The sequence below is a fragment of the Astatotilapia calliptera genome, chromosome 3, assembly GCF_964374335.1.
Source record: "Astatotilapia calliptera chromosome 3, fAstCal68.1, whole genome shotgun sequence".
Lineage (NCBI taxonomy): Eukaryota > Metazoa > Chordata > Actinopteri > Cichliformes > Cichlidae > Astatotilapia > Astatotilapia calliptera.
Window position 1 is genome coordinate 56,113,803 of NC_137424.1, and position 19,226 is coordinate 56,133,028.

Sequence of the window (19,226 nt, forward strand, 5' to 3'; positions counted from 1 at the left end):
ACATGTACACATATGGATGTCTTACAATTTTTCTACAATGTTTTCATCTTATCTATATTGTTTTTATTATATTATCCCTCTGTCCAGCACTTTGAACGACACTTGATGTCTTTTAACTGTGCTATAAAGATGACTTGACTTGACAATAGAGAAACGAGGAAGCGGTGTCCTTTGCGTCATTCTATTCTCATCCATAACCCGCGTATTGGGCCAAAGCCTAGCATAGCCTGTAACGTTATTATGAAGGACACATTTTATGAGTGAACTTGAGTTTAAGTGACTAACAGGTTCCTTTGAAAAATACTTTAAATATAAATTTCGTAACTGAAGTCAGTGAATTCCATGTTGATGGCAACTGTAATTTCAGGAATAGAAACAGCATGAAGATTGAAGTGTGAGCATAAGATTCAATTTTAAAGACACTACTAACAATAAGAAAAAAGGAGCGAGCTCTTGGTGTGAGTGAGTGAGGTGGCTCTGAAAAGAGCCGTTGTTGGTAGGAGAGCGTGCAGCTTAAGCTCTCTCCACGGATGCGCGAGCCAGCTGGATGTAGCGAATAGAGGAGACTCGCTGCTCTTAAAGTGTGTGACTGGCTGTGACGCGGTGCCGCTCCGTGATTGGTGACGGGCTCCATGTGGAGCATCGCCCCGCCTCGGTGTGTGCTGCTCATTGGAGAAAAGTGCATTGAATTTGCGCGCTGCCGCAAGCCTCTCTGCGATTGGTGCGTTACGAATCCGCCCGCGCTCTGCGGAAATATAAGCGAGGCTTTGAGCGGATCGGGCCACATTTTCTCTTACTCTCGATGCTACGAAGAAAAGAACCAAAATGAGTGGACGCGGCAAGACTCGGGACTCATCAACAGAAAGTCCGGGCATGACTCCTGTGTTGCTGCTGGCAGTGTGTTTTCTCGGTGTGTGTGCCCTTTCACCTGTGGAGGACACAAACAGGCAGGAGCAGCTCCTCCTCAGGTCCCTGGGGCTCTCCGAGAGGCCGAGGCCTGCAGGGAGCCTCCAGCCCCGGCGCCATGTCCCCTCTGCTCTCTGGAGGATGTTCCGGAGGGCCGAGAAGCTCCAGGCTCTGGAGAGCCAACCCTGCCCGGTGTCAGAGTATGGAGTCCGCGGCAACATTGTCAGATACATCCAAGACCAAGGCAGGATGGTGTCTGGCTGGAGCAGCAGCTGTCAGGCTTGCCTGGAGAAGCATCTTTTCTTCAACATGTCCATCCTGCAGCCTGTGGAGATGCTATCTCTGGCTCATCTGGAAATCAAGCTCCACTGGAAGCCCCTCAGTCCCGTGCAGCTGCTGCAAGGGTCCCAGGCCATTAGTGCCTCTCTTTATAAAGTGATCCGATCGACTTTGAATGGAACTAATCCTAAGGCGAACCGCAGACTCCTGCTGTCCCAGTCGGTCCAGCTGCAGCCCGAGTCCACCTCCATCACCATGGATCTCACAGCGGTGGCAGAGAGCTGGCGCAAACCGGGGTCTAACTATGGCTTAATTTTAGAGTTGCTCCCTCTCGGACCACACCCGGAAGAGTTCTTTCTGTTTTACCCCGGTAACTCCCTCCCACTGGAACAAGACTTCACCTTCCCGTTGGTTCAGGCCTCACTAGTGGCTGTGTCCCTCAACCCAAATCGGTGTCGGTCCAGACAGAGGAGAAGCGCCATCCACATCCCCGTGACACCCAGCAATGTGTGTAAAGCTCGCCGCCTCTACATCAGTTTTAAAGATGTCGGCTGGCAGGACTGGGTAATCGCCCCGCAGGGCTTCATGGCCAACTACTGCCACGGGGAGTGTCCGTTCCCGCTCAGTGAGAGCCTGAACGGCACCAACCATGCCATCCTGCAGACCCTGGTGCATTCCTTGGATCCAGAGAACACGCCACAGCCCTGCTGCGTCCCCATCCGTCTCTCCTCGATCTCCATGCTCTACTATGACAACAATGACAATGTGGTGCTTCAGCATTACCAGGACATGGTGGTGGATGAATGCGGGTGTCGCTGAAGATGCTGGACGCTTCTGATTGGCCTCCGGTCACCAGATAGTATCCTCTGATTCATTCAGCTGCTTTATCCAGTGATGAGAGTCTAGAATTGTTGTTACTACAATTTTTTTTTTTTAAAGTGATTGTTTTTCAATATGTAATGGAATATGCTTGCAGACAGTAATTTTTAAAGAATTTAACCTATTTGCTCTTATTGAAAGCTTTTGTTTGTCTTTTGTTTGAAGTCTAATGAAATAAAATTAGGAATTTAGTGTTTTTCAGTTTTAACAATGGCTTAAGTGGTCTGTTACACATCACTTGCAATACTGGGCGGCATCGATCCAATAGCATTTTCTGAGTCCAAGACCTAAAAGTGAGTTAAGTTTTGTTAACAAAAAGCAGATTTTAAGAACTATTTTGCTTTTAATTAGAAAAAAAAAAAAAAAAAAAGCAATACTCGGGGCTCGATGGCAGCGAGGAGGAGCGAGCCCGGGGAGCCGTGAAGGATGCTCCAGGGGCCGTACAGCAGCCTGGACCGGGACCGGCTCCTCATCCGGCTGCCGTTCAAAAGCTTCGCCGTGGGGACGGTTCTGCTGCCGGTGACCGGCTTCATCTTCATAGCCTGCATCTTCATCTCCCTCTGGTACCACTATGAGGACGCGACGTACACGCACTGTAAGGTGTCCAACTACCTCCCGTCCATCAGCGGTGTGCCGCAGCGCTACATCTGGCGCGGCTGCATCGAGCTCCACTCGGCGCGGCGGTACCTGGTGGCCTTTGCCTACTTCAGCTTCTACCGCAGCCGCTTCGCCAACAGGCTGCCGGAGCTGCTGCTGAGCGGGCTGGCGCTCCTCTGCAGCCTCGCCGAGAACACCGGCCTGGTGATGCTCACGTACGTGTCGTCCACGGAAACCTACAGTGTTCATAAGTACGGGTTCATCACGTTCATAGGGAGCTCGCTGGTGCACATGCTCATTACGTGCTGGCTGTGGTACGTCATCAAGAGACACTACGTGAGCCCAGAGGAAGTGACATCATATCACTGGAAGCTGCGTCTCTTCCTGTTCAACATCAGCTGCTGTGTGATCGCCGCCTACTTCTTCAGACGCCACAACAAATACTGTGAAGCAGGAATCTACTCCCTGTTCGCCGCCTTCGAGTACCTGGTGGTCTTCTCCGACATGGCCTTCCACATGACAGCCTTCTGAGACTTCGGGAGCAAAGAGGTGACCGTGGCCACGCTGCCGGAGGACAAACGATACTGAGCAGGAGGGGGCGGGCAGATATAGATATAAGGATAATGAAAACTGCGACTTGCCACATTACTGTTTGCTAAGTACCACCCTAAATGAACATCTAATAATATACCTGTTAAAAAGGCCATATTTATACTCCAAGCTGTAAAATGTGTGATTATACATTTTGTTTATTTGCTAAAGGAACTGAAATTTTTGTCATTATCAAAGGTAAAGAGACAAAAGTGCAACAAGTTAAAATTTCAGTCATGTATTCCCATCAGATTCATGAAAGCCGTTGTAATTTGGGGTTTTCTGTGGGTTTCAATTAGTTCTTTGAAGTGTCCTTTTTCCAGGATCGATTATTGAGCATAATCAATCATATCAGACATACAGGATGTGCCTTTAATGGCTTAAAAAAAACCCACAAGAATTGGGTGCATGAGAATTTCTAACTCTGGTTGTTTTCCTTTTAAGCATAGTCCACACATTTTCATTAGGGTCGGGGAAGGTGATTCCTGAAGCTTGCCTTATCTATTCCAAAACCAGGTTTAGTTTTTGGATTGTTGTCCTGTCCAGCTCTTGATTTGAGAAAAAGTTGACGAATTTGGAGGTAGTCCTCCTCCTTTAATATTCTGCCAGTATTGCTGGAAGCAAAGTCAAAGTCAACTTTATTTGTCAATTCTGCCACATGTACAGGACATACAGAGAATAGAAATTTCGTTACTCTCAAACCCTAGATGAAATAGCAAATGAACATTTAAATATAAGAGAGTGATTAAAAAATGCAAATAAAATAATTAAAAAGTAAAAATTTAAATAAATACAATACAAATTAACAAGAAAGCTATGCAATATACAATATACAATATTCAGGTAAGGGTAAATGACATTGAGTGTAAACCAGGCAGAGTAGTGCAAATAGGCAAATAGTGCAAATGGAGATTTAGTAATGTACGGTAAGAGATAGTATAACAACAAAGTCTTATGAGGTAATGGCAGTCCAATGCTCCACAAAGTGACTGGTAACTGGTGCAGGCCAGTGAGTGAGTCAGAGAGTGTGTGTGTGTGTGTATGTGACAGAGTTCAGTTTTGATCACAGCTATTGGAAATTATATCAATAACTTTAACTTTACAGTAAACATGAAGCCAACAAATGTAAAAAAAAAAAAAAGAATTCCTTTTTTGTAAATGTATCAAAATTTGTGCTTAATTAGGTTAGTGGAACTTTGAATTTGAATATTAGTTGCGCGGTTAAGAAATAAACACTGACAACAGCATGAACAGTTCTGTCAAGCATATGTGCTAACAAAAAAAAAAAAAGATTTTATAATGTGAAAAGGGTCACTGAGGGGCCAGCCTTAATCAGAAACTATCCTGTTTATCCCGCTGGAGAGTGACTGAGAGGGCACTGAGTGATGCAGGTGAGAGACAGGCGTCACCCAGCCCCTAGACCGCACCTCTCTTATCTGCCTATGGAACGGAGGAGGAAGGAGTGACAAAGGCCAGGGCCTGAGCATGATAAGGAAGGGCCTTATGTCCTGCTTCGGCCCTGGCTTGCACCGTAGCCTCCAGTGCAAGAGGCCATCCAAGGGCCAGGTGTTGACCACTGTAATGATAACAGCAAATCCTTATTTGCCTAGTATCATGTTTTATGTTGTTAATACTCCTAGACTGTAGGGGGAGCTAGAGAGCAGAGCGAGTTACCTCGGAGTAGACTGTGATGGCGAACATCTTTTCCTTAACCAAAAAAAAAAAAAAAAAAAAGCAAACAGACAGGATAACAATTTCTTATAAAACACTTTTTTCAATACACCCTGTGGATTATCGTTAGAATCATTGCAACCATTTCATTTTTATTATCACATTACTCATTTAATGAACTAGATCTGTAGTCTGAGATGTAGAGAACAGGAATACAGGACATGACCAGGGCTTTGCAAAGTGCAGTCACAGCAAATAGGGATAATTAAAAAAAAACAAAAAAACAAAACACAACACACCTAAAGCATGCAACACACAAATTTAAAAAGAATATATTAAATAATAAATCTGCATCAAATATTCCATGCATGTTGAAGCAAAGAAACCGTGCAAAAACATTGAAACCCATTTTGGACAGTCACTCCTTCCTGTGCTTAGTTTAAAGAAAACATTACTGCAAAGTACGGCTGTGAAAAAACAGAAGAAATGTGAACGATATATCAAAATCTGTACAGTCTCTTCCCTCTTTCCTCCCATTCATTCTTTCATCTGTACTTTGGTTTTATTCTTGCTTCTGATCTTTTCTCATTCTTTGTTTTTATTCTGGCTCTCAGGTGATCGGTCTTGTTGCGTGGCATGGCACAGGGTGACAATGTCTGTAGGGAAGCAGTCTTTGAGTAGGATACCTCTGTCTCTCTGGCAATCCAGGTCTCCAATAAAGCCATACCAGTAGATCACAAGGCCTGGACCAAACCTGTTCCAGTAGCTCCAGAATTGTTCATTGAGATAGGTTTGATGGCTTTGATCATCTCCAAAAGAGGCTTTGCTCTCAATCCAGTGTACAATGTGTCCTTCCACAGCAACTGGAACCTCCAGGATGATATCAGGTGTTTTGTCATAGCCCATAGTTCTCAGATGGTTTTCATCCAGAAAGGAAAGGTTCTTCTCCTTCAGTTTTTCCCGGAGCAGCACTTCATGCTCATGGCCTATGGCGTGTTTGATGCAGTCTACCTGCGGTCCATAACAGCAGTCATTTATTGTGCATTGGTAGACATTACTGGCCAAAATTTGGTCTGGAATTAAAGATGGCTCCTTCAGCATGCTGTTGAGGACTGATTTAGATGGCATTCCACCATCCTGGCCCTGAAGGAACCTGTCCAGGATGATACGAGCCATCAGCGCAGGAGACAGATCCACCTCATTGGCCAATTCAAGCAGGACAGGAGCAGTAGGCTGTGCCTTGGCTTCACTCAGATACCTTTGGTAGTAGCTTTCAATAACATCCGGCACATGGTGTCTTGAGAATGTCCTTTTGATCCATTTCTGGTACTCCAGGGAGTAGATGCTCAGAAGAGTGGACTGCGAGTGACTTGGAAACTTGTCCTTCAGTATCTTCATGCATCGGCGTGTAGGTCTCAGTTTTTCAGTCCATCGCACTCTCTCTTTATATTCTGCTCGGGACAGTCTCATCATGAGAAAGGGATCTTTACTCTTAATTCCTGCAGTCCTAGTACCGTCCCCGATAGCCTCCAGTCTTGCTTTTTTTTTTCTTTCCTTCATGTGGACAGAAAACACTTTATTACAAACAGAAATCATATAAAATACACATCCTCCCATTTTAAAAAAAATGGAGCAGCTTGGTGCAAACACAAACAAGATAAAACAGAATAGTCAACACCCCCCTCCCCCAGAGAACTCACGAGTGGCTTTGAAGCCAGTGAAATGTCAGAATCGGAGAACCGCACTTTAGAAGTAGCAACAACAAATCACTCTTGTTGTGTAGGCAGAGGCAGCCATGCAGGAACGCTCCCAAATCTGAACACAGGGAGGGGAGGGAAGGGGAGGACGGGGAGGACAATGTTTTTTGTGGTTAAACTAAGTTGACAGGCATAAGAGGAGCTACTGCAGCATGAAACATCACCGAGCCAGAGGGTAAACAAAAAGAGATTAGGAGGAAACACAGGCGCAGGCTGTTTGAATACACTTGCATCACCTGTGGGGGCAAATTTACTCCAACTCTGACCCTCAGCTCACGCTGCTTCTCACTTTTTAGCGCCAAACCAACAGGATGTTTTGGGGGACTAAGTGCTGGTGTTTCATGCCATAAATTAAAAACCAATTTATGCAGTAGGGTAAACCTCGATGAGGTGTTTCGTACTGCCGCAGCCAGAGGTTTGTAATCTGGAGCAGCAGCCGACAGGTCGGGGGATGTTCGTGTTTGGCCGAGCAGAAGTTTTGTTTTCTTCCTTGAAATAACTTCAAACTTCCTAAACCTGTTAGTTCTACATCAGCAGCTCGCAGAGGGATCAGAGCATGGATCTTCTCCAGATCAAACTGTTTACGGCGTCATAGCTTCAGCGGGATCACAGGCCAGTACTTGGGCTGCTTCAGGTCACAGTTTCTTTCAAAATTGAGTTGCATCGCTGCCTCCATGGCCATGATCTTGGCCGCATCCCCGCCGTACAGCTTCTTCATCTCGGCCGTGCGTCTTTCGCCGGGTCTCTCCAAGGGAGGGGCGACACTGCTCCGCAACGAGAAGCTGTGTAGGTCCTGATCGGCCGGCATGTAGCTGCCCTGCTGCGCCGCCTCCATCTGCTGCTGCTTCTTGAGCTCCTCCCTGTGTCGCTCAGTCCGGGCGAAGTACTGCCGGGTTGCTCACATCGCACTCAATCTCGCTTTCCGAGCTACTTGCCTCTGCATCGTCCTCCTTGTCTTCCCTGTTGCTCTCTGCAGAGCTCCAGTCAGCATAGCGAGGCCGGTCACAGGGCCCCTCCTCCTGGTAGCAGCAGGGGCCGTAGGCAGCCTCCAAGGCCTTTCTGTAGGCGCGCCTGTGCCTCTGAGGCCACGCCATGGCCTGCCAATAGTGCTGCCAGTATCGGCTGTACACCGGGCGGGAAAACCAGGACATCACAGTGCTTATGTCCTCCATGACTGCAGACAGCTGCAACTTCTGAGATGTTCCTCTTTGTTAATGTTTCGTCATCGGTAAACCTCTGTGGAGCCAGCTAGTTTAGCATCTCATCTTACTTCCTCGGAGAAAATTTCCCAGCAGTCTTGCTTTTTTCTTTTAGTGCTACATGCTTGTGGAAGTTTGCGCCATTGTAGCGATTAAACACAAAATATTACATCAATATTTTATACTTAGAACATGCAAATGCAAAGTACCCATCCTCAATTATCCAAATCTTATTTTTATGATTACACACGAATCTTTGAAACCTTCAGCCTTTCAGTGATTTATTTTAACACGACAAACAGAATCAGAACTTCAGATGAAGACTGTTAAAGTCTAGAGTCTATTTTATTTGGAAAAAAAAAAAAAAAAAAAAAAACCCACACAACTCCCCCTCCAACAACAACAACAAAAAAGCAAAGCAAGACAATCTGAAACACTTTATTTAAAACTGCACTATAACAGTGATGACTCTTTAAAGTGATGGCAAATTTAAACACTGCGCTTTAAAAGCACATTAGAAATGACCTCCACAGTGGCTGTGTCTTGCTGGAATGACCTGACCCAGAAACAACCGGTCTTAAGTTGGTTCTTTTGGAGTTGCAAGCTTTAGCGAGATATTTAAAAAAGACAAAAACAAAAAAAAAAAAAAAAAAACAACGCAACAGAAAATTAATATACTCAACACGGCCCCTCTTGGTGTATTATCATTTTTCCACTGTTTTTCTCCGCTATAATGGCAACTCAGGGTGATGGATGGGAAAATGACAGATTATTTTACATGAAGGAGACTCCAAAAAGATAATGTTGCTTCAAGGTTCTGACAGAAAAATCACAAGTCCAAAAATACAAGTAAGGGTTAGCCAGAACATCCTCTACATCCACAGTGGGTGCATTCAATGATCCTTCCAACTTCCAGCTTGCTCTTGGGGACTCTGCAGATGCAGTTGGTTCCAAAGTTGGTGTCTCGTGTTTGGATGCAACGCAGGCAGCACAGGTTCTCGTAGCCCTGCTTCTTCCACTTGGCAATGAGGTTCTTGTCTGCGTAGCCGTCCTTTATACAGTACTCGTATAGCTCTCTACTGATGGCTTTTCTTTTGTAGAATAGGTCATAGATGTATCGACTCCGCTGATGATGCAGCCTGAAAATGGGCCAGAGGGACTCCACCTTTCGCTTCCCCTCGTGGGGTTCAGTTTCAGCTTCTCTCATTTTCTGATCCAGCTCGTCCAAAGTGGGCTCAATGAGCTCCCAGCCGTCTGGGGAAGGCTTTCGACTCCTCTTTACTTTTGGCATTTTGTCTCTGTTTAGCTAAAAATGCAACAAAACGCTATAAGTATTTTCCTGTTTGTCTTATGAGCCCCTCTCAGGCGCGTGTCCTCCAGATTTCTTCGTAGCATCGAGAGTAAGAGAAAATGTGGCCCCATCCGCTCAAAGCCTCGCTTATATTTCCGCAGAGCGCGGGCGGATTCGTCACGCACCAATCGCACAGAGGCTTGCGGCAGCGCGCAAATTCAATGCACTTTTCTCCAATGAGCAGCACACACCGAGGCGGGGCGATGCTCCACATGGAGCCCGTCACCAATCACGGAGCGGCACCGCGTCACAGCCAGTCACACACTTTAAGAGCAGCGAGTCTCCTCTGTTCGCTACATCCAGCTGGCTCGCCGCATCCGTGGAGAGAGAGCTTAAGCTGCACGCTCTCCTACCAACAACGGCTCTTTTCAGAGCCACCTCACTCACTCACACCAAGAGCTCGCTCCTTTATTCTTATTGTTAGTAGTGTCTTTAAAATTGAATCTTATGCTCACACTTCAATCTTCATGCTGTTTCTATTCCTGAAATTACAGTTGGCATCAACATGGAATTCACTGACTTCAGTTACGAAATTTATATTTATTAAAGTATTTTTCAAAGAAACCTGTTAGTCACTTAAACTCAAGTTCACTCATAAAATGTGTCCTTCATAATAACGTTACAGGCTATGCTAGGCTTTGGCCCAATACGCGGGTTATGGATGAGAATAGAATGACGCAAAGGACACCGCTTCCTCGTTTCTCTATTGTCAAGTCAAGTCATCTTTATAGCACAGTTAAAAGACATCAAGTGTCGTTCAAAGTGCTGGACAGAGGGATAATATAATAAAAACAATATAGATAAGATGAAAACATTGTAGAAAAATTGTAAGACATCCATATGTGTACATGCAAATATGCACTGTTATCTTTTGCAAGTAAAGCAACCGTCTCATGAAAACTTTTCGTCGTTGTTTCCTTAAAAAATGTTTATATTTGTGACAAAAGTGTGCAAAATGCTCAACACACACAATCAAACACGATCTGTACAGCGTGATGAACGTCATCTGTTTTAAATATATTAACTGAACAATCTGCAACAGAGTTTGACAATATTTTAAATAATTCTTTATTTTTTGAAAAGTGTTTTATGTGCTACATTTACAGCTCACCTTTATGATGCACCGCAACAGAACAAACTAATGAACACATTATTCAAATCAACTTGTTCTCCTGGTCCATTTTAGATCAAATCTAAAAGTTAAAATTTTATTCAATTTGTATTTGTCACATAGACAATCATACATAGTACGATATGCAGTGAAATGCTTATGCCAGACCATACAAAAACGAAACGAGACTAGCAATAAATAATATACAATACAATAATACTAATACTACTACTAATAATAATAATCTTGGTTTGTCTTAGAAACCTGTAAGTTGTTTGAGGAGTCACATGAGTAGCCTATATTTCTGTCATAGGTTTCATGTTTAATAATGCTGCTTTGTTGCTTTTCACGGTTTCTGTTTGGAGACAGAACAAACAAACCGATAAAGCTCGTATTTTACGTTTCCTGTTTTACCACCATGCGAAGGGACTTTACCTCGTTAGTGCTGCTGTGTGTGTGTGTGCGTGGGTCGCAGGGGAGGGGCACTATGTGTTGTAACCAGTGACTATGATGTAACTGTACAAAGTGTGTCAGTCTTGTCAGCCCACTAGCCCAGACACCGACCAAACGGCTAGCCCCTGCCCCAGATGGCGAACAGAGAATGGGGGTGTGTGAAGACCCCACGCCTCACTCCTCCCGCTCACTTATTGTGTTGATGCATGCACTGATCAGTGGTCTTTGATCAGTGGGTTTTGGTCAGTGGTGTTGATCAATGGTCATGAGAATTTGCATAAGGAACTGACCTTCCAGCCCATTGTTCCTCCAGTGGGCTGGTTTCAGTCATTATGCAAATCTACTGTTTATAAGATTGGAAACCTGCAGTTAGCTGAGACTGATAAAGTCACTTGGATGAGTGACGAAACGTTTCTCCCACAAAACGCTACGTCCAGATGAACAGAATCAACTTTTGGAGATTTACTTTCCTGGATGATTGAGAATGCATCAAGACGATGCATGCTATTCTAACGTACATTTAAAACATGGGAGGGGCATGGTGCCATGCCTGAGGCTCAAACACAGGTGAATAAATTTGTTTATTATTTATTCAAATTCAGTTAATTCCGTTTTTTTAAGACTCGGGTTTACTGTATATTGTCAGGATTATCTATGTACAGCTGACCAGAATCCATCAGATTCTGCAAACACAAATATGGTGTTGTGGCGATCGGAAGCTTAAAGCTTTACAGTCACAGGGGAAACCCGACTACGCCAACCTGGGAGTTTCACACAGACAGTAGGGGAGAGCGGGGTAAGTTGTCACACGGGTAAGTTGTCACACTGTTCATAACTCCAACACTAGAGGCTCTATCTCAAAAATGAAATAGCCACTTTGTGTGACTTCTTCTTCTATAGTCAACCTCCTGTTCACATGTAGTCAAGACTGCTCTAATCTGAGGTGAGCACATCTTTTTTTATTTTTTTGACCTAAAAGGAAAAATAAATCACTTTAAATTTTCGTCAGTACAACTTTGTTAGGTATAGATGTTACAAATTATTATTTTACACAAAATAGAGGAGACATTAACGTGTCTTTTGATACTTCAGCTGATGTGCTATGTTGAGCTAACCCTGACATTTAGCCAAAATTAGCATAAATGTCAGTTTGGGGCAAGTTGTCTCATTAACTTTGGGGCAAGTCGTCACATGTGACAACTTGCCCCAGTACAAATAAATGCTCCAAAAAATTGATATTGTAATTCATTTGTATTTGTAATAAGGTTTTTGAAGAAAGGAAGGAGAGGCAGGAATTAAGGAAGGAAGGAAGAAAGTAAGATGGTTCGAAATTATCAACGAAAGACAGAGCGTGGCAGAACACCACCTGACATTATGTTAAAGGCAGTCAGGCAGGTAAAGATGCAGAACAAATCAATCAGAAGTACAGCGAAGGATTTTGACATAAATTACCGTACTCTAACTCGGTATTGTCAAAAGATTACCAGAGAAGAAATTGAAAGTCAGACAGCCATGCCAACAACAATGGTTGGTTATACAACGCCAAGGAAGATTTTTTCCCCTGATTTGGAAAAGCAGCTTGTTGAGTATATTAGTAGGTCAGCTGACATTTATTTTGGTCTGTCACCAAGTGAGGTCAGAAAGCTTGCCTACCAGTTTGCTGTGGCACACGAACTGAAGTTTGTGCCTTTGTGGGCAGAAAAAGAAAAGGCCAGCAAATAGTGGTTTACAGGCTTTTTAAAGCAGCATACAACATTGTCACTGAGAAAGCCAGAAGCAACTAGCCTTGCCAGGGCAAGTAGCTTCAACAGAGAGAATGTCAATGCTTTCTTTGACAACTTAGAGAAAGTGTTATGCAAATATGAGTTTGGACCAGGAGACATTTGGAATGTTGATGAAACTGGGGTCACCACTGTACATAAACCAGACAAAGTGTTGGCCAGACGTGGATTCAAACAAGTAGGGTCATTGACCTCTGCTGAAAGGGGAACCCTTGTCACACTGGCCTGTGCTGTCTCAGCCATAGGGAATAGTTTACCTCCATACTTTATTTTCCCACGTGTCCACTTCCATGACCATTTCCTGATCAACGGGCCACCCGGCAGCAAAGGAGGGGCAAATTCCTCTGGATGGATGAAAGACACACACTTTGTTGACTTCCTGCAACATTTCAATGAACATACAAAGTGTTCAAAGGAGAAGCCCTGTTTACTCCTTTTGGACAACCACGAGTCTCATCTGTCCATTGATGGACTCAATTATGCCAAAGAAAATGGCATAATCATGCTGTCATTCCCACCGCACTGCTCACATCGGCTCCAACCATTAGACAGGTCTGTCTACGGGCCACTAAGAGGCACATCAACAGCACGTGTGATGCCTGGATGAGGAACAACCCTGGGAAGACAATGTCTATTTATGACATTCCTGGGATTGTGGCAATTGCATATCCTCTGGCTGCAACCCCATTGAACATTCAGGCTGGTTTTAGGGTGGCTGGGATTCAACCTTACAACAGAAATGTATTTCTGGAAGCCGAGTTTGCACCATCCTACATCACAGATCGCCCGATTCCGGACCCTGCCCTGCCAGGCCCCAGCACCAACTCTGACCTGCCAGGCCCCAGCACCAACTCTGACCTGCCAGGCCCCAGCACCAACTCTGACCTGCCAGGCCCCAGCACCAACTCTGAACTGCTAGGCCCCAGCACCAACTCTGAACTGCTAGGCCCCAGCACCAACTCTGACCTGCCAGGCCCCAGCACTACCTCTGCACTGCCAGGCCCCAGCACCAACTCTGCACTGCTAGGCCCCAGCACCAACTCTGAACTGCCAAGCTCCAGCACCATCTCTATCACGAGCTCACCCTTACCCAGCACTGCAATTACTGACAGCGGACTACCAACTCCAGAGGACATCCGGCCATATCCAAAAGCTGGCCGCCGAAAACCATCCAGCAAAGGAAGAAAACAACGCAAATCAGCAATTCTAACCGACACGCCAGTGAAGCAGCAACTAGAAAAAGAAAAGAATAAGGCTGAATCTAGCAAAAAGCTGTTTCAAAAGAGAGGGACGCGAGGGGGGGAAACATCTGGACCTATGAAGAACAACGCAGCTAAAAGAAGAAAAATAATTCAAGAGTCATCATCAGATGATGAAGAGTGCTTCTGCCTTGTCTGTGTGGAGCCATTTTCAAACAGTTGTCCAAAAGAGACCTGGGTAAAATGCGTAAAATGCAACTAATGGGCCCATGATGCTTGCACCTCAGGCCAGGCAATTTATGTGTGCCAGAATTGTGACTCTGAAGTTGAGTCTGATTAATCAGAAATAGGGCATCTGTTTTGTTCAGAGGATAAACATGTTAAGTAAAGCAAGTTATTTGCAGCATTCCATTCAGTTATGATGGATTTATGTGCAAGCCAGAGAACATTTGAGTTTAAAGTTCAAACTAAAGTTTTCTTTCTACTTAATGTTTTGATTAAAATGTGTATTGGATTGAAATAATTGTTTTTTTTTCCAAATTCTCTTGGCATAATTGTTCAAATTTCCAGTTTTGGTTTGAATTTAACAATTAAAATCAATAATCACAATTAAGTATTTGTGTTCTTATTTTAAGATAATCTAGTGTGACAACTTACCTGCCGATGGGGCAAATTGTCACAAGTACACATTCTCCATTCAACAGTCTACAACTCCGTAATGAGATAAGATATGAAAATGTAATGAATACATCATATGTGCCCGAGACTTCCTTCTTTCATTTGGTGAAACATTTATTATGTTGTGATGTATGGTGCTCAGTAAAAGTTAGTCAGTGTGAAAAGTGTGACAACTTACCCCGCTCTCCCCTATCTATAGATACTATGTACTATGCAAATGAACTATATAACTATAGTTAGTGCCTTCCTGTTCATTTACATAGTTTCTAAGGTTTGTAACACTTGAGCCAGAGCCGTGATTGGGAGTAAAATAACGAATTTATTGACAGCTATTTAAAACAGACATCAGAAGATGCAATCATGTATTTGCACGTGTACTGTTAACTGATTCAGAGCCTGGATTACCAGTGGGCGAATGCATAAATAATCACGAACCACGGAATATCCCACCACCAGGGCACCCAGTCACCTCTACTTTAGGCCTTCAGAGTAAAAACACAACTTATTAATAGACCCGAAACGGGAAATCAAATACTCCTCTGTGGTTAATCCGACTCCACAAACATACCAGTAGTACGAACAGCCTTAATCAACCAAAAATAAATATGAATAAATAAATAAATGAATCAAAATAGCAGCTACTATTTATAGTCGGACCATACAATTTGATTGGCCACAACCGATGATTAGCAATGCAATATATTATTTCTGCTTCACGGATTTCACCCAGCTCAAAAGTCACATTTACACAGCATACAGCAGAGTCAAGTACACTTGATGTGTGGACTTTATAACAGTTTTTAAATTGTGTTGATAGGCATGTGAAACCAGAGTTATGATAAAATATATATATATATGTAGCTGTCGCATTGGAATGTAATTATTATGTGATTGCAATGTTCAAAATTTGGTGTTTAATCTGGATTCATGTTGTGTTGTCGCCACCTACTGGTGGGCCTGAGTGTGGCGCTTTGTGGTGCGCATGCTTTGGGGTGAGGCTCAATTAAGCGCACGTGTCACCAGAGACTGAAGGCTCGAGCCAGAAAGAAAATGCTGGCCTGTGTAAAGGGTGGAAATATAGAAGATATGGACTACAATTGCTCATGAATGTTCAGTAGAAAGGCGCACACGGTATGTTGATGCATTTACTTCGTGTGTATGTTTTATTTGAGTTGTAATTTTTGTTCTGCTGATGTAATATCCGTGTTTTTCATTGATCATTTCACCATAGTTTTTCACGGTGTTTGCTGGTGAAAAGAAGATTAAAATACTGGCTGAACATCAGTTGGAGCATGGCCCTTTATTCTACTTCGAACATGAAAAACCTTCAGGAGCAGTTATAACATATATATGCAATGTTTGTTTCTTTGTTTTCCTGAATACTGCCATTGATTGTATTTATATTTACTGCAGGAAGAAACGGTAAAAACTGCGTTTTATAAGGAAAGCTCTCTCTCCGCCTGCAAAACCAAAACCAAAAATAACCCCACCCTTTCTTATTGTTGGAAAAATGTACTATGTCAACCAATCAAAAAAATGATATGGCAACATGGCATTTAGTGGTTTAGGAAGGGGGGGGGGGAGGTTTTAGAAGTGACAGCGGTGTTTTGAGATATGAGAGATTTGCGACGTTTGTTTGGAGTCTAAAGTTAGTGTGTTGTTTTGGAGTGGCACAAATAATTTGTGTGGCATCAAATTTGATGCAGAACACCGGATTGTTCTGTAAATAGTTTGAAATGTTTATTTAAAAAATGCCTTGGCTGCATTTTTTGATAAACAGCTGCAAAAAACGTTGTTGTTTGCAAAACTCAATAACGTTTTTGAAGAAGTAACTATGTAATTAATTGCCCAACATTGGTCATTATAAACTGTATTTGCAGACAGAGAGTTACAGGACTCTCAACCACACCACAGACTCATAATACAAGTCAGAGCTTTATAAAAAAAAAAAAAAAAGAAAGTTGTGTTTTGAAAATTGGAGTTCAAGTTATTTTTACTTCCAATAGTGTTAACATACTACACAGGTCATGAACTATTTTTTTTTTAAATTTTCATTGTAAGTGGGCTAAAGCAGTTAATTAAAAGTAGTCTAACATAAATGTAAATGCTGTAATTTGATTATTTTAATAAACCATGTAACTTGGATGGATTCAATGCTGGCGTGACCACAGTCACACGTCTGCTGTTGCTCACAGTGGTCCACGGGACCGCTCAGGGAGTTTGTGTGTTCGCTCAGACACATGAAAAATTAGAGGGAACATGGTGGCAATACTAAAGGGCTCATAACAGGACTCATTTTCACAAAATCTTTATTCATCTTTATTCATCTTCATTTACTCATCTTTTACTCATCTTCATTTAAGCATGCACTTCTAGAAGGGAAGACGAGGCCGGTGTCCCTCTGCAAAAATCTTCACCCCTTTGTCTGTGAAACACAGTTTTATAGAAGTGACCCCATCATAAAACCCCCCTATGGTGTGCTGCAAACTCTGTCTGTGTCTATGTGCACGAGCACATGAATGCCTACATGCTACATAGCTGTAATCTACAAACAGCATTCTCACATACGTGTCTCTCTTCTCCAGGTGTGACAGGGCAGTATGTAGTGTCAGGGCTATGGCATCATCAGTGGACCTGTTGTGGTGGTATGCGAATTGTAGAGAGTCCAGTGAGTCGGGTAGTGAAGAGCAAACAAAGTCCCTGACCAGCTTCTCGAAGCATTTGCTCACGATGGATTGTTGGATTCCCTTGTGATCACCTTTACTAAATATCTACAACCAATCTGTTTATATCCTGTTTTTTTTTTTCAATGTTGAAAATGAAAATCTAGTAGCAGCCTTCTCATTTCTTTGTGTTGTTTTGTGTTGTATTTTACAGGCCCACAGAGAAGGACAGTGCCGAGGCGAACGAGGGACAGGTCCCAGGACGGTCCATCAGCAGTGGAGCTGGCCATCCTGGAGTCCCTGAAGAGGCCATGCCAGTCTCCAACGGAACATTTCCTCCTCAGCCTTGTTCCTGCTCTTGAGAGCAATGCCGACTCACACGAGACAATTGTAAAATTTCAAATTTATAAATTAGTTTTTGAAAACAGCACAGCTGTGTTAAATTTGGAAGCATTGGACCCTAGTTCTAGTGGAATTATGCCTTCAAAAAGGTCGTGCAAAAGATCTGGAGGATACCCTGTGACAAAATGGAAATATTTTAATTTCCCTGTTAATGGACAACCTTTCTTCACACCACAAAAATGAACCGAGGAGGAATTTTCCTTTATGGTTTGGACATGTAGATCATAGTTCTCTTTTGTTCTTGGTGGAAAAGCTCCTGAACGAACTTCTTTTTGCTGAAAGTCTGAATGGTCTCCAAGGCAAAATCTACAGATGTAATGTCCAGAAAAGCTTTCCACGAGTCCACTAAGAGAATGAGCGCCAAGATTGTCAGCACAAACACAAAAAACAGTGCCCCTGATATATCTACCAAGCTGTGAACAAAAAATCCCATCTCTCTCTAATGTTATGAGATCCTTTAAAAGTGGCTCGAGAACAGTTTCATAGCCAAAAGTTTTAACATCACTTGCCTTACACAGGAGAGCCAATTGAATTGATGTTAGCTGTGATCTCAGTTCAGTTGGTATATCAGCAAGTACCCAGTACACAGCTGTGACTTTGTGTTTTTTTCTTGAAGTCCCAAGTGGATTACAAATGTCAAAGTCATCCACATAGAGAACAAGGGAAATACTTAAGTCCTCAATAGCACAAAGTTGGTTTTGCTTGAAATATTGTCCATCGTGGAAAGAGGATAACTGTGAAGTGTTCAAATGTCTAGTTAATATACTGTTAACATCTTCTTTACTCAGTAACAGCTGCAAGGACTGAAGAATAGGCACATACTGAAAAGTGGAATTCTTTTCTGGATCCAAACAGTATTCTACTGGTTCAATAACACAGAAGTTTTCCTTGAAATATTTCTGTCTCTTATATCTTGAAGCAAAGGGACCATCAGGACTAAGGGCTGCACATAAAGGACTACAGTGACATATTTTTTCAGCCAATTCACTGACAAAAGACTGATCAATATTACAGTTATTCTTAATAAGAATATCACTTATTGACTTTGGAATATACTGAAGTGATAATGTGCAGATATAACTGAGCTGTTCCACCAAGTCATCCACACATTTACCAGAAACATTATAGATGCTTTCCAGTTTTAACAAGAGCACACCAATATTTTTCAAAATTTCATTTGTTGTTTCCCTTTCACAACCAAGTTCAGTGGTGACATCCAAGTCCTCGTGATCTTCTAATTCCAGTGCTGGTAAGAAGATTTCATTAGATGTACTGACAGTTTGCTTTGAAATCAAGTTAGTTTTAAAGTGCTTCCATGAACAAGATCTGTGCTTTCGACTTCTGTGAGTCGCATAAGTCCCACAAATGTTTGTCTTAAACTCACAACCATCAAAAACACACTCTATGGTTTCATGGCTTTTCAAATGGGAATTTATATGTTGAAAATAGTCTTTTGTGTTTGGGTAAAAAGAGTCACAGATTTTACATCTAATAGTTGGAAGGACCTCACACTCTTCCGTTTCATGCGAACTGTGAGACCTAGACAAGTGTGAGCGTAAGGCACCCCATGTCTTAAAAGAGCAAAATTTAGATTTGGCATTTGTATGACTAAAATAACCCACCACAAAACCAGTATAAATATTTAGGTGGTATCAGCATCCACTACTCAGCTTGTATAAAACAATATATCATTCCAAAATTTAACACAT

General features: G+C 42.9%; 1 protein-coding gene and 4 pseudogenes across 5 annotated transcripts; 2 read left to right on the forward strand and 3 right to left on the reverse strand.

Moving 5' to 3' along the window:
• The first annotated feature begins 787 nt into the window (after positions 1-787).
• Positions 788-2,272, forward strand: LOC113018194 (protein DVR-1 pseudogene; annotated as a pseudogene). Its single transcript, XR_013906191.1, has one exon. The product of XR_013906191.1 is annotated as a protein DVR-1 pseudogene (transcript).
• Positions 2,273-2,480: 208 nt separating this feature from the next.
• On the forward strand, positions 2,481-3,750 carry LOC113018204 (acyltransferase PGAP2 pseudogene; annotated as a pseudogene). The gene has a single exon (XR_013906214.1). The product of XR_013906214.1 is annotated as an acyltransferase PGAP2 pseudogene (transcript).
• Positions 3,751-5,072: 1,322 nt separating this feature from the next.
• LOC113018199 (CDAN1-interacting nuclease 1 pseudogene) lies at positions 5,073-6,540 on the reverse strand (annotated as a pseudogene). The gene has a single exon (XR_013906192.1). The product of XR_013906192.1 is annotated as a CDAN1-interacting nuclease 1 pseudogene (transcript).
• A 79-nt stretch (positions 6,541-6,619) lies between these two features.
• On the reverse strand, positions 6,620-8,000 carry LOC113018214 (gem (nuclear organelle) associated protein 8). The gene is given in 2 exon segments (XM_026161282.2): positions 6,620-7,573; positions 7,575-8,000. Coding segments are annotated over 2 exon segments (582 nt in total). The 5' UTR covers positions 7,853-8,000; the 3' UTR covers positions 6,620-7,269.
• A 301-nt stretch (positions 8,001-8,301) lies between these two features.
• Positions 8,302-9,255, reverse strand: LOC113018217 (protein BUD31 homolog pseudogene; annotated as a pseudogene). The gene has a single exon (XR_013906223.1). The product of XR_013906223.1 is annotated as a protein BUD31 homolog pseudogene (transcript).
• Between the last annotated feature and the right edge of the window lie 9,971 nt (positions 9,256-19,226).